We start from the raw sequence: 14,491 nt of genomic DNA, 5'->3' as shown, positions 1-14,491 counted from the left end.
TTCAGCTTCCACTCAAAATAGGCATTTTCAAAATGATATAATAAATGATCTGTGGAGTATTTTGAGCTGTAACTTCACAGACACATTCTAGGAACACCAGAGACTTATATTACATATTGTAAAAAGGGCATAATATGCCTCCTTTAAGAAAATTAACCATGGTTTTATTATAACAAAAGTGTACTAACCATGTTTTTTCTGTATAACCATAGTTTTACAACAAATACCATGGTTATACTATGGTTAATGTAGCAAAACCATGGTTAATTCGTGGTTACCCTGGTTTAACTACTGTATATGTAACCATGTTGTTGTTTTTTACCTTAAGAGGACACATGAATACAGAAATGCAGTTTTGACTGCTTTAGGATTAACAGAACTCTGTATAGCTGCATGTACTCGTCTAGATCAACTCTGAATAAAGAAAAGAGAGATTTAGAGCCAGATTTTTGTTTATTTACGTGCAATTTAGCTAGCAGGAAACACAAATTAATTGAGTTATATTTTCCTATAGCATCTTGAATCAGACTTTCTTTGAGGCACGCATGTGAAAGCACAGCTAAAGCTCTGGAAAAGTCGATAAGAGGGTTTCACTTCCCAGTGGCTCAAGCCCGCAGCGTCACGCTGGTCTGTGCTGGGTTTCATTAACCATCATCTGCTGAACATGCGCGCTCACATCTGTCCGCAGGTGCTGGGATCTGAGGGGCCGCCCCTGATCGAGCCTCTGGCCCCTTCAGTGTCCCCTGAGAGTGATCATTCACGGACAGGACAGAGGAATGTTTACATCTGTGTGTAGAAGTGCATGTATAGCAGCGAGTGCATGGGGAATTGAAGGGGATTTTTGTGATATTTTCACAATCTCCAATATGAATAACAACCTGACACGACAACATCAGCCCTGCAATAAGAGCTTCGCATCCAAAGTGCTGCAGAACACTCGTGAAATGCTTCTATTTTGCATCCTTTTCTAACTGAATCCAACATTTACAGGTTTTCAGCACAGCAAATTAAATGAAACGCAGAAAATATTTTTCGTCCGGCCATGCAGGATTTCTCAATTAACAATATTTATCTTGGTTGTCATGCACAACCTTGTGCTAAAATAATACATTTCTATATTCTTACATTGTTATTTGCACTTCTGGTTGGATGCTTCTGTATTTAATTGGCTTTGTACTGTAGCCAGTGAAGCCAATAAAGAAACATGAATGTGAGAATGTTTTGTTCTGTTTATTTTCCAGGTATATCGCAGATTTTCAGCAGGTTTTGCACTGTTTACACAAAATAAAACATATTTAAATCATTTATCCCATGTGTAAATGTAATATATGTCATATATTGCCCCATATCAAGAGTGATATTGCCATATATATGTCAATATATAATTTTCACATACTTACACAAGTTTATAACATGTATATGTGCATATGTTAATATCTATATTATGATTTTTTTTAATTAGCCTAACTATTTTTTATGGTATTGTATGCTGCAACCATATGTGAACAATATAGCCTATGCTTACTTATGCAACTTTATTAATACAATGCTTATACAAAAATATGTGTTTATATATATATATATATATAATACTCATATAATATAAAAATTGACAGGTTTTAGGATGAATATACATGTGCATGACATATGTACAAAAATGTGTTTCATAAACATATATTTACATAAGCTAGATATATATGACAATATATTTCATACATGGCGATTTAATATATTGGGATATTTAGATAATCATTTGAGGGAAAAGTGGTTAGTAGATTGTACTATAGTCTGTAGAAAACATATTAAAGTATAAGGCCTCTATATAGTGCATTATGCTGTGGTTTCTTTGAGAATGCATAAAATAATTTTCACTAATAAGCTAATGTTGAGTTATAAGCTCCAACTGACATCCAATGCATGCACTTGAATTCATTAAATGAAGTCTGATTTGATTTTATTGTGTTTAATCTGCCTCTAAAGGCCCAATTGAAGGCCAAACCCCAAACTCAGCCCTGAGAACATCTGTCCGAGGTACACAGCTTCTGCAGCTTCCTCTAGCACAGCATATTTGATTAGGACATTTACTGTTTCTTGCTTTTGGGACAAGGTGTTGAACTCTTTTAGCAACTTTTGGTTTTCCGGTTTTTCTTTCAGTTCAAATGAGAAAAGCCTGTGTGTGTTTTTTTGGCATGTGTGAAAGAATATGGCAGCAGCTGTTGCTGGATTTGAGGACAGAGGGGGGCAAAGGGCTCTGTTGCCGGGCAAAATGGACGTATTTAGCAACTCAACCTGTTGACATTGCAATCTCTTGGTTTGCAGCAGGTCTGATGGCACACTAGTGAGAGTTCACCTGGTCAAGTGCCTTCCATAAGATGAAAAAAAAAACACACACTATACAAGTCAATGCGGACCAGCAACTGAAGGTGAACGATCCCAGAGAACCTGTCATCTGTACGGAAATACTTGAACTCTCCACTAGAGGGAGTTATAATACCATTTTTTCGGACTTTCTCTCACTCTTGTTAAGTGAAAAGTGAAAGTGAAAACCTGTGGATAACAAAACATTAAATCATTCTGAATTTGTTTTTTCCTCTGCACATATCTGTAATTCTAGATCATTTCAGAGCTATTTTAGGATATCCAAAAAGCTGGCAGTAGGCCTGAAGAAACCTTATTACACACTAAAAAACATATATATATATATATATATATATATATATATAATACTCATATAATATAAAAATTGACAGGTTTTAGGATGAATATACATGTGCATGACATATGTACAAAAATGTGTTTCATAAACATATATTTACATAAGCTAGATATATATGACAATATATTTCATACATGGCGATTTAATATATTGGGATATTTAGATAATCATTTGAGGGAAAAGTGGTTAGTAGATTGTACTATAGTCTGTAGAAAACATATTAAAGTATAAGGCCTCTATATAGTGCATTATGCTGTGGTTTCTTTGAGAATGCATAAAATAATTTTCACTAATAAGCTAATGTTGAGTTATAAGCTCCAACTGACATCCAATGCATGCACTTGAATTCATTAAATGAAGTCTGATTTGATTTTATTGTGTTTAATCTGCCTCTAAAGGCCCAATTGAAGGCCAAACCCCAAACTCAGCCCTGAGAACATCTGTCCGAGGTACAGAGCTTCTGGCTTCCTCTAACACAGCATATTTGATTAGGACATTTACTGTTTCTTGCTTTTGGGACAAGGTGTTGAACTCTTTTAGCAACTTTTGGTTTTCCGGTTTTTCTTTCAGTTCAAATGAGAAAAGCCTGTGTGTGTTTTTTTGGCATGTGTGAAAGAATATGGCAGCAGCTGTTGCTGGATTTGAGGACAGAGGGGGGCAAAGGGCTCTGTTGCCGGGCAAAATGGACGTATTTAGCAACTCAACCTGTTGACATTGCAATCTCTTGGTTTGCAGCAGGTCTGATGGCACACTAGTGAGAGTTCACCTGGTCAAGTGCACACTGCTGTTTGTGCACTTAAATCAGTGCCACAGGCCTGGCAGGGGTGGTTTGGCTCAGTAGGTGTGATGTGTAGGTCAAATTAGGTCCCAGAATGCACATTAGCATCTGTATGACTGTTTTATGAACATACATGAATCACATAATCAATGATGGTCATGCAGAAATGAAAAAATATTCATAGATTTTGATCTTCACTCTTAAAAATAATGGTTCCAAAATGGGTTTTCACAGCAATGCCATAGAAGGATGCATTTAATCCCTTAGTAAGCACCAACACTAGAAGGAAGAGGAATATTAGGCTGGAGAAAGACCAAATCTCTCCTATATACAGTAGGGATTTTCATAGAGATGATATAGAAGAACCACTTTTGGTTCTTCAAAGAACATTTCAGTGAATTTCACAGCAATGCCATAGAAGGATGCATTTAATCCCTTAGTAAGTACCAACACTAGAAGGAAGAGGAATATTAGGCTGGAGAAAGACCAAATCTCTCCAATATACAGTAGGGATTTTCATAGAGATGATATAGAAGAACCACTTTTGGTTCTTCAAAGAACATTTCAGTGAACAATTCTTAAAAGAACCTTTTTTCTTACAATCTTGAGAACTTTCTTCATGAAACCATCAAACACTCTTAAAGGGTCTTTATTGGCTTTGATGGTTCCATGAAGAACTTTTAACATCCACAGAAGCTTTACATTCCACAAAAGGTTCTTCACACTAAGAAAAATGGTTCTACTAAGAACTGATCACTGAAAGGTTCTTTTGAGAAGCAAAAATGGTTCTTCTACGGCATCGTTATGAAAAATGCTAAAAAAAAAAAAGGTTCCAAAGTGTATTTTTTTGCAGTGATGCCATAGATGAACCATTTTTGGTTCCCCAGAGAACCTCTCAATGAGCAGTTCTTAAAATAAACATTTTTACTAAACTAAAGAATGTTTTCCACTATAAAGAACCTTTTGTGGAATGGAAAGTTTCCATGGATGTTAAAAGTTCTTTGTGGAACCAACAATTCGAATAAAGAACCTTTAGTTTTAAGAGTGTTTGATGGTTCCATGAAGAACTTTTAAGATCCATGGAATCTTTCCATTCCACAAAAGGTTCTTTATAGTGGAAAAAGGTTCTTCAGAACATTCTTTGCACTAAAAAAAAAGATCTTCTAAGAACCGTTCATTGAAAGGTTCTTTGGGGAACCAAAAATGGTTCTTCCATGGCATTGCTATGAAAAATGCTAAATATTTTATTTTATTTTTTATTTTATATTAATATTTTTTCTAATCTAAAGAACCATTTTCCACTATAAAGAACTTTTTGTGGATTGGAAATGATCCATGTATGTTAAAGGTTCTTCATGGAACCAACATTTCCAAAAAAAGAACCTTTAGTTTTAAGAGTGTTTGATGGTTCCATGAAGAATTGGAACGGAAGAATGGAATCTTTACATTCCATAAAAGGATCTTCAGAACGTTCTTCACACACTCTTAAAAAAGGTTCCAAAATGTAGTTTTCGCAGCTCCATGGAAGAGCCATTTTGGGTTCCCCAAAGAACTTTTCAGTAAACAGATCTTAGAAGAACCATGGTTTTCTTTCTTTTTAATAATCAATTTGTCACTGTGAAGAATTTTGTAGAATGGAAAGGTTCCATGGATGTTAAAGGTTCTTCTTGGAACCATCAATGCCAATAAAGAACCTTTATTTTTAACAAAAAAATGGTTCTTCTAAGAACTGTTCACTGAAAGGTTCTTTGGAGAACCAAAAATGGTTCTTCTATAGCGTCTCTTTGAAAAATGCTAGTTTATTTTTGAGAGATTTTCAAGATTTTCGTGTCTTTCTCTTCCTTCCTTCTGATCTAGTTAGTGCTGGTAATTACTAAGTGACTGAATGCACCATTGTTTCGATGATCAAACAATCCCAAAATCCCACAGATGACTATTGCAGGAGGAACCGAACCATTTCTACAGACCAGAAGATCACATAGACTTGTTCTTCTCTGGATTGTCCTCGTCCTCTTCAAGATCAATCATAAATGACTGCATCTTCAGAAAACTGCTAGAAAAACATTCACGCTTTCTGAAAACAAACGCTGTGAAACTCATTATCAGGTGATTCTTGAAGAAAGCGGCGTGTGTTTCACTAGATCCCACAAGTGAAATCCAACTTCCCCTGCTTTCAGGTGAGGAAAAGAAAGTGCGAGAAATCTCACAAGACAATGAATTTCTATCTCATGTTTTGCAACTTTCTAACAGCAGTTTTGCACAGATGTGAGTGTGTGTGAGAAAGTCAGAACGAAAGTTGCAGAAAAGGAAGAATGGACATTTTTACTTTGTTTCCATGAAGTTCTGACGGAGCAAAATAATAGAATCAGTGAGTCAAAATCAGAACATGTGGCTCTGAAAATTACAAACTAATGCCAAAATTAATCTTTTTTGACTATTGCATTCATATTTGAACACTGGAAATACCGGCATAAACATGAGATATAATAGTTGCATGGTATATAGATCTAGAAATATACTTTTCTATATGAATTAGCAGATAAAGGCAACATAAATTACCATATTTTTAAAATTTGTTGTGAAAATGATTAATAAATGTATCATCCTGCTTCTGCAGATATGCCATGTTTTTAGGAAAAATGTTTAAATAAATAAATACATATAAAATAAAAAATATATATTATTTATATTATTATATATACGTGTGTGTGTATAAAATAAAATTTATACAATTAAAAAATAATATAAAAATATTTTATATTATTAAAAATGTAGATATTTAAAAGTGATGGATTTACCCTTTTTTAATCTAATGGAAAACCAATATTTGGCATGTTTTCAAGTCTAATTTAAGGCTTGCACTAACGGCTGCTGGTAAATGACAAACTTTCCTGCATGGCTGAAGATGTGACATGAATAAAATATGTTCAAAAATATACATTTTCACCAACCATGCCAGTTTCATATAGTGTCATAACCAATCGAAACAAAGCTGTTCTCATGGGTGTGTGTATGAAAAAACTGCAAATGTTCGTGTGTTTCTTCATGCATCTACAGGTGAAGGGTTGTGATGTTGGTTCACGTATTTATGATCATATCATGTTTGTTCTCTGCGTGTGATCTGAAGGATGTTTCATATGTCTACAATCTTTCATAACTTTCATCTTTTCTCACCAGCAACCCAAAATCTCTCGGTTTCCTAAACGATCGAGACGAACACTGTTCCTGAACACAGTGTGCTGCCTACATAGGAAGCATTTCAAGGCATCATAATTATCATACTTAAATACAGAAAAGCAGTAAAATAGCTCAATCTAATTCAAATGAACTCTTTAACTGTGTATGTTAGGTTTTAGCTTAGCATCAAATTAACATCAAACTTCACTGAGATCAACTGCAAGTCGTTTGAGCTTTCAGCAAGTAGACAGCAAGCTAGTGCACTAGGTTTAGGTTTGAGTGAGTGTAAATAAATCATAATTTCTCACCATCCATATGCAGCTGAATGGTGTTTTTAATAGCTGAAATAAAAGAAAACCGACTGTATGAACATTGAGATTATAGACATTTTAAACATGAAGACTTAAATGGGTTAAATATTGTAAGGCAGACTTTCTCTGACTGATGTATTAATAGATGATATGCTGATTAATAGCTGATATTTGTACCTTGAAAGATACACATCTGCTCCTTATATGAGTAATTGTGTTTTATTATTTCTCATACGCCTGCCTTTTTGGAAAAAAGCACGTCTCAAATGACAAAGCAAATATTTTACAAACAATTACATCTAAAATTATAGAATATTTCACCATTATTTCATACCGTTCTTCAGACCATGTTTGTGGAAATATGCATTTCATAGATCAATCTCCTGAAAACATTTTCAGGTCCAATCAATCAATAAAAAAAAACCGATGTGAGATTCACACAGTGACTTTAATTTCATGACTTGACAGTTTAGTAAGAGTTTCGTGCTGAACAGATGATTTAACATGAGTTTAACAGGTGGTTATTTTGCAGACGACGGGATTCATTTGAATATCCGGCTATCAACCACAAAATATAACAGATTTCTGGGAAAAGGAGTTTGCATTTTGAGTCATAAATACAATTAAATATAATTAGATAGATAGATAGATAGATAGATAGATAGATAGATAGATAGATAGATAGATAGATAGATAGATAGATAAAAAAGAACGGAAAATAAAAAATATAAAATAAAATGAATTATCCATAATAAAAATAAATAAAAAAATAAAAAAATAAATAAATATATATATATATATATCCTAAAGTTAAAACATTGTATGAGTTTGTTGAGTTTTTAAAGCCCTTTATTTTTTTATTGCTTTTTGTGTCTACTCTAAAGCACTCCATTTGATAAAGCCATTGAGTCTCCCTATTTTATTTTATTTTTTTCAGAAAAAGAGGAGAGAATAGCTAAAGAGAAGGAACAAGGGACCTATAAAGAGAAGGTGAGTAAGTAAACATAACATAAAAAAAAAAATATATATATATATATATATATTATATCTATCTATCAATATTTATTTATAAAATATATAGAAATAAGTATATATGTATATACCAATAAAAATGTATAAACATTTTTTAAATTAAATTACTACTAATTTCTCCATCATTTCAGCACCAAATTCATATGGAAATTTTTCCACAAGCTTGTTTTATCCTTCAAATTAACATCTTGATAGTGGCATAAAGCTACATAAAAGAGGAAATGAATGTTATTTGACTTTTAATAACGCAGAAATGTTTGGGGTAAACGGAAAGAAATTTGGTGTAGAAACACGAAAGATAGACAGATGAATAGCAATAAATAAATAACACACACACACACACATATATATATAATTAAAATTAATATATAGATAATTTATTTATTCTATTTAATTTATGAATATAGAGAAATTAGTATACATGTATAGAAAAAAAATAATTAAAAAAGGTATATATACTTTTTAATTTATGTAATTATTTATTAAATATACATTTATTTACTACTAGATAGATAGATAGAAACAGTAGATAGATGGTAATAAAAAATAATTACAATTATATATATATATATATATTAAAACACATTTAAATAGCAATTAATTTCTCCTTCATTTCAGCACCAAAATCATATGAAAAAGTTTCCACAAGCTTGGGTCACCATAACTTTTATCCTCCATATGAACCCGTGGAGGGTCAGGTAACACTATTTTAAACAAGCTTATTGCAATTCACTACTAAATTAAACTCTAAAGTAATATCTGCCCATGATAATGAAACAGTTAGGGTTGTGATCTGTTTCTGTGTCCGTCTCTCTGTACAGGTGTGTAACTTCCTGTCTGTCGCTGACAGGAGCAGGAGGGACTTCCTGTGTGAGCAGAACTCACCGTCCGATGTCCACTATAGCCAGAACTCGTGCTGGGATGCTGGTATTTATTCTCTCTCTCTCTCTCTCTCTCTCTCTCTGTAGTCATTTAAAAAATATATTGAGTCATTTACAGTAAAGTGTGTGTGTGTGTGTAGGGTACCAGATAAGTGGCTCTTTCTACAGCTGTAACACGTTTGACTCGCCTCCCTCTCCGTTCACTCTGGACGCCAGCATGAGATCAGCAGAGGCCATGGCACTGTCAGGTACACACACAATTAATAAACTCCCTAGCAACACCCTGGCAACCATTTAGAATATCTCAGCACACAACAATCAACAGCAGGCAACCACTCAAAGCACCTTAGCAACTGCCTTGCAAAAACATAGTAAACACTTTAGAACAACCTTGCAACCATCTAACAATGCCTTAGTTGCCAACTTCTTAGCAACCTCTTAGCAACAGTCTAGCAACAGCCTACAAATTCCCCAGTAACCGCTTAGGGGCCGTTCACACGGAACACGTATAATAATGTGAGACACAGTGCAGAATGCCTCCTCCACTATGTTACGGTCAAATAAAACAGTTTCCATGCCAATTTGCTACTGTAAACAAAATCTTGCAACGCTTGCCCCGCCTCTGGGGTCTTCTGATTGGTCCACTGTTTTGGAACTGACATTGATGATGACAGAGTTGAAATTCTTTTAACTTGACACGCTATCTTAAAAACGTGGCGCTCATGTGCGAGACACTGCAAAAGACTCGAGACACGAGCGCAGCAGTCATACACGTCCATCTAATGGGTTCATATAGGAAAAAAAATTGAAAAATAGTGCTTTGGAATGGAAAAACGCATTCTGTGTGAACAGCCCCTTAAAACATCATAGCAAACACATAGCAACAGCCTAGCAACAGGGTAGCAACTACCTACAAATGGCCCAGTAACCACTTAGAAAATAATTGTAACCACCTAGCAACTGCATAGCAACGACCTACAAATGCCCCAGTAAGCACTTAGAGGAAACTTAGCAACTGCCTAGCAACAACCTAAAATGCCTAGCAACTACCTACAAATGACCCAGTAACTACTAAAAATATTTTATCAACCGCCTAGCAACTACATACAAATCTTCCAGCAACCACTTAGAAAATCATTGTAACCACCTAGCAACTGCATAGCAACGACCTACAAATGCCCCAGTAAGCACTTAGAGGAAACTTATCAACTACCTAAAAATGCCTAGCAACAGCCTAGCAACTACCCACAAATAACCCAATACAAATAACCCAGTAACCACTTAGAGCATCTTAGCAGCTGCCTAGCAACTATGTAGAACATTTTAGTAACAGTTTAACAACTACCTAAAAATGCTCCAGTAAATACTTAGAATATTTTATTAACTGCCTAGCAACTACCCACAAATGTCCCAGCAACCACTTAGAAATCATTGTAATCAGCTAGCAACTGCATAGCAACTGCCTACAAATGCCTAGCAACTACCCACAAATAACCCAATAACTATTTAGAAAATCTTATCAACCACCTAGCAACTACCCACAAATAACCCAATAACTATTTAGAACATCTTATCAACCACCTAGCAACTACCTACAAATAACCCAGTAACCACTTAGAGCATCTTAGCAGCTGCTTAGCAACATCCTAACAACTTCCTACAAAGGCCCCAGTAACTATGTAGACATCTTAGTAACAGTTTAACAACTACCTAAAAATGCTCTAAAACATTAGTCACATTTAAATGCAGACTCAAAACTAATCTGTTTAGCTGTGCATTTACTGAATGAGCACTGTGCAACGTCCGAACTGATTGCACTATATTTTATGTATAATCACTTTCTATTCTTAACTGTTTTAAACCTCTTAAAACAATTTTTAAATAATTTTCAAAGTTTTTAAATTCATTGTTTTATTGTTGAGCTGCTTAGCAACATCCTAACAACTTCCTACAAAGGCCCCAGTAACTATGTAGACATCTTAGTAACAGTTTAACAACTACCTAAAAATGCTCCAGTAAATACTTAGAACATCTTAGCAACTGCCTAGCAACAACCTAAAATGCCTAGCAACAGCCTAGCAACTACCTACAAACGCCCCAGCAACTATGTAGAACATCTTAGTAACAGTTTAACAACTACCTAAAAATGCCTAGCAACAGCCTAGCAACTACCTACAAATAACCCAGTAACTACTTAGAATATCTTGGCAACCACCTAGCAACAGTCTAGAAACTCACCTGCGTCTCTGAACCGTTCCAGACGCCCGTCTGCAGGTGACGGTGTTCAGCGGGGAGACTCTGGTCGCGGACGTCACCGTCATGAGCGCCGAGGGCTGTCGACTGGCTCCACATGACGACAATTGGACCTTCAGTGGCCTGGGTGGCCCGGAGCTGGTTCCTCTCCCTCAGGCTGAGAGAGGAGCGCTGGAGGGGGGCGTCTTGCTCTGGATGACGCCTGATGGCCTGTACACCCGACGCTTCTGTCAGTGCAGGGTCTACTACGACGGGACGCATGCTAACCTGAGCGCCAAACTCTGCAAACTAGAGAGAGAGCAGACCAGAAAACTACTGGACACACAGCTCTTCCTGACAGGTTAGAACAGCTCAACAACTACTAAACGTCGTTTTAATATATTTAATAGTTAAAGGGATAGTTCACCAAAAAATTTCTGTCATTATTTTACTCATGTTGTTCCAAACCCGTAAGACTTTCTTTCACCTTCGGAGCACAGATGAAGATATTTTTAATGAAACCTGAGAGATTTCTGTTCCTCCACTGACCATCTATGCAATAACCACCAGTGTTGCCAAGTCCATGGTTTTACCGCAGAATTGGAGATGGTCCTCACTGCAGAACACAAGATCCAGGGGGCGTGGTTGGATCGAGACCCAACTCCTCCCACCTTACATATACCTAAACCTACCCGTCTCCACCCCCTGATCCGTGTGTGTGTGTGTGTGTGTGTGTGAGAGAGAGTGTGTGTGTGTGTGAGAGTGTGTGTGTGAGTGTGTGTGTGTGTGTGTGTGTGTGTGTGTGTGTGTGTGTGAGTGTGTGTGTGAGAGAGAGAGAGTGTGTGTGAGTGTGCGCGTGTGTGAAATTTCATGACTTTGAGCTTGGCATCTGTTGCTCCTCCCATAAAAAGGCAAATAATTATGAAAAATCTCATCTGAAAACTCAACTACATGAGAAATCAAAACCAAATTCTCAGCAGCCTCTGCTGAAGACACAGCCGCCTTCTCAGCTCCCGTTATTTGCATTACTGCGCTGTTTAGACTATATCCCCACGCTTTGACTTGTCAACCTGAGGATGTCGGGAAGCTCCGGGAATGGGAAGTTGCGTCAGTGGCTGATCGAGCAGGTGGACGCTGGGAAATATCCCGGCTTAGTTTGGGAGGATCGAGAGCGGACCGTCTTCCGCATCCCGTGGAAACACGCAGGGAAGCAGGACTACAACAGAGACGAGGACGCCGCGCTCTTCAAGGTGTGCATGTTATATAATAGCTGCAATATAGGCAATATATATATAGTAATATAGGTGCATTTAAAAAGTAATAATCAGTATTAATACACAACAATAATACATTGCATTTGCATGCAACAAAATAATGAAATATGAAGCACATTTTGCTAATGTAAATTAGTCACACTAAGTGTTTATAATCATTTCAAACTGTATGCATGAATATTATGTTAAATGTTTTGATTGTAAAGTGTGTTTGTACATTGATTTATTTATTTGCAATAAATGCCAGTTGTTTTTAATAGTTTATATCCATGCATTTTATAATGCATTGGCATTCAGACATTTTCAGGTGTGTAAACACTTTTAGGGCTGCTGTATATTCATATGTTTTTGCAAATGAGATCTGTTCTGAATAATTTATGTTAATGAGTTGTTAATGATGTCTGGTTTATTGAACAGGCCTGGGCTCTGTTTAAGGGCAAGTATCGCGAGGGAATAGATTCTGTATTCACATAACCCGCTTAATTTATTAAACTGCATGTTATGCATTTTTAATGGAAACAGCTAATCTACTGTCTCGAGATGGTCACTGCAGAACACAAGGTCCAGGGGGCGTGGTTGGATCCAGATCCAACTCCTCCCACCTTACATCTACCTAAACCTACCCGGCTCCACCCCCTGATCCATAAACCTACCCATCTCCACACCTAAACCCACCAATCTCCACCCCTAAACCTACCCATCTCCACCCCCTAGATGTGGATCCAACCACGCCCCCTGGATCTTGTGTACTGCAGTGAGGGACTACTGCAAAATTGGGCTACTTTTACACCGTTGCTGCGGGTTGTTTTTTAGTCCACAGTTTAAAGCAATCTCCCCCACCCACTGGAACACTATTTCCACAGAGCGGAAAAACACGATTGGGCTAGTTTTGAATAGCAGTTGGGCTGATTTTGTTTTGCAGACCTGGCAACCTTGACTACCACTTTGACGCTACAAAAAGTTCATAAAGAGCTTGTTAAACTTTATTTACAAGTAAACATTAATCAACGCAAACATCAGTTATGGCAAATGGAAGCTCAAGCATGCTTGCTTGACGTGTGAGAACCAATGAGGTTCATCCTTGTGTGTTACGCAGCATGTTAAGCTTCTGTAAGAACCAATGAGTTTTTTCTTGAGCGTCAAGCAAGAACGGTTGAGCTTCTGTTCATGTTCTCTGATCAATATAAATATGTGAATAAAAGCCTAAATTAATCATTTCAAACTGTATGCATGAATATTATGTTAAATGTTTTGATTGTAAAGTGTGTTTGTACATTGATTTATTTATTTGCAATAAATGCCAGTTGTTTTTAATAGTTTATATCCATGCATTTTATAATGCATTGGCATTCAGACATTTTCAGGTGTGTAAACACTTTTAGGGCTGCTGTATATTCATATGTTTTTGCAAATGAGATCTGTTCTGAATAATTTATGTTAATGAGTTGTTAATGATGTCTGGTTTATTGAACAGGCCTGGGCTCTGTTTAAGGGCAAGTATCGCGAGGGAATAGATAAACCGGATCCTCCCACCTGGAAAACCCGGCTCAGGTGCGCCTTGAACAAGAGCAGCGACTTCGAGGAGCTCGTGGGCCGAAGCCAGCTGGACGTATCAGAGCCTTTTAAAGTTTACCGCGTTATTCCCGAGGGAACCAAAAGAGGTGAACACACAATCACATTTATACACATAAATATAAATATCACATTTAAATATGAAATTAATTTAATGACATAATGCAGATATTGCATGTATATACTCATTTACATAAATAAAAAATGAATAATTTCTGAAAAATGTATTCTATGCAATTTATAAATATATAAAAATGTGTATATAAATAATAAAAAAGAACAAAAAAAAAGAATAAAATGTTTAATTCAATTACAACTCATTTCAAAAGAGGTTTATATATTGTATATATATATATTGTAATATATGTAATAATTGATTAAATATACATTTATGTATAGTAATAATTAAATTAGATAGACAGACAGACAGATAGATATAGAGAAATTAGTATGTATAGAAATAAAAATTAATAAAAAAAATTAAATACAAATAATTTCAAAAAAGGTATATATACTTT

General features: G+C 35.8%; 1 protein-coding gene across 1 annotated transcript in view; it reads left to right on the top strand.

Moving 5' to 3' along the window:
* Positions 1–664: 664 nt before the first annotated feature.
* Positions 665–14,491, top strand: part of LOC107661363 (interferon regulatory factor 4-like) — a 19,574-nt gene continuing 5,747 nt past the window's right edge. The window contains exons 1-8 of the mRNA XM_016450890.1: positions 665–749; positions 1,981–2,031; positions 3,115–3,165; positions 7,920–7,976; positions 8,633–8,712; positions 8,836–8,941; positions 9,036–9,143; positions 11,156–11,488. Of these exons, the coding sequence (XP_016306376.1) occupies positions 665–749; positions 1,981–2,031; positions 3,115–3,165; positions 7,920–7,976; positions 8,633–8,712; positions 8,836–8,941; positions 9,036–9,143; positions 11,156–11,488 (871 nt within the window). The remainder of the gene's footprint in view (positions 750–1,980; positions 2,032–3,114; positions 3,166–7,919; positions 7,977–8,632; positions 8,713–8,835; positions 8,942–9,035; positions 9,144–11,155; positions 11,489–14,491) is intronic.

Source organism: Sinocyclocheilus anshuiensis, unplaced genomic scaffold, assembly GCF_001515605.1.
Source record: "Sinocyclocheilus anshuiensis isolate Anshui unplaced genomic scaffold, SAMN03320099.WGS_v1.1 scaffold595, whole genome shotgun sequence".
NCBI classification, from domain to species: Eukaryota; Metazoa; Chordata; class Actinopteri; order Cypriniformes; family Cyprinidae; genus Sinocyclocheilus; species Sinocyclocheilus anshuiensis.
This window is presented reverse-complemented; position numbering and strand designations above follow the sequence as displayed.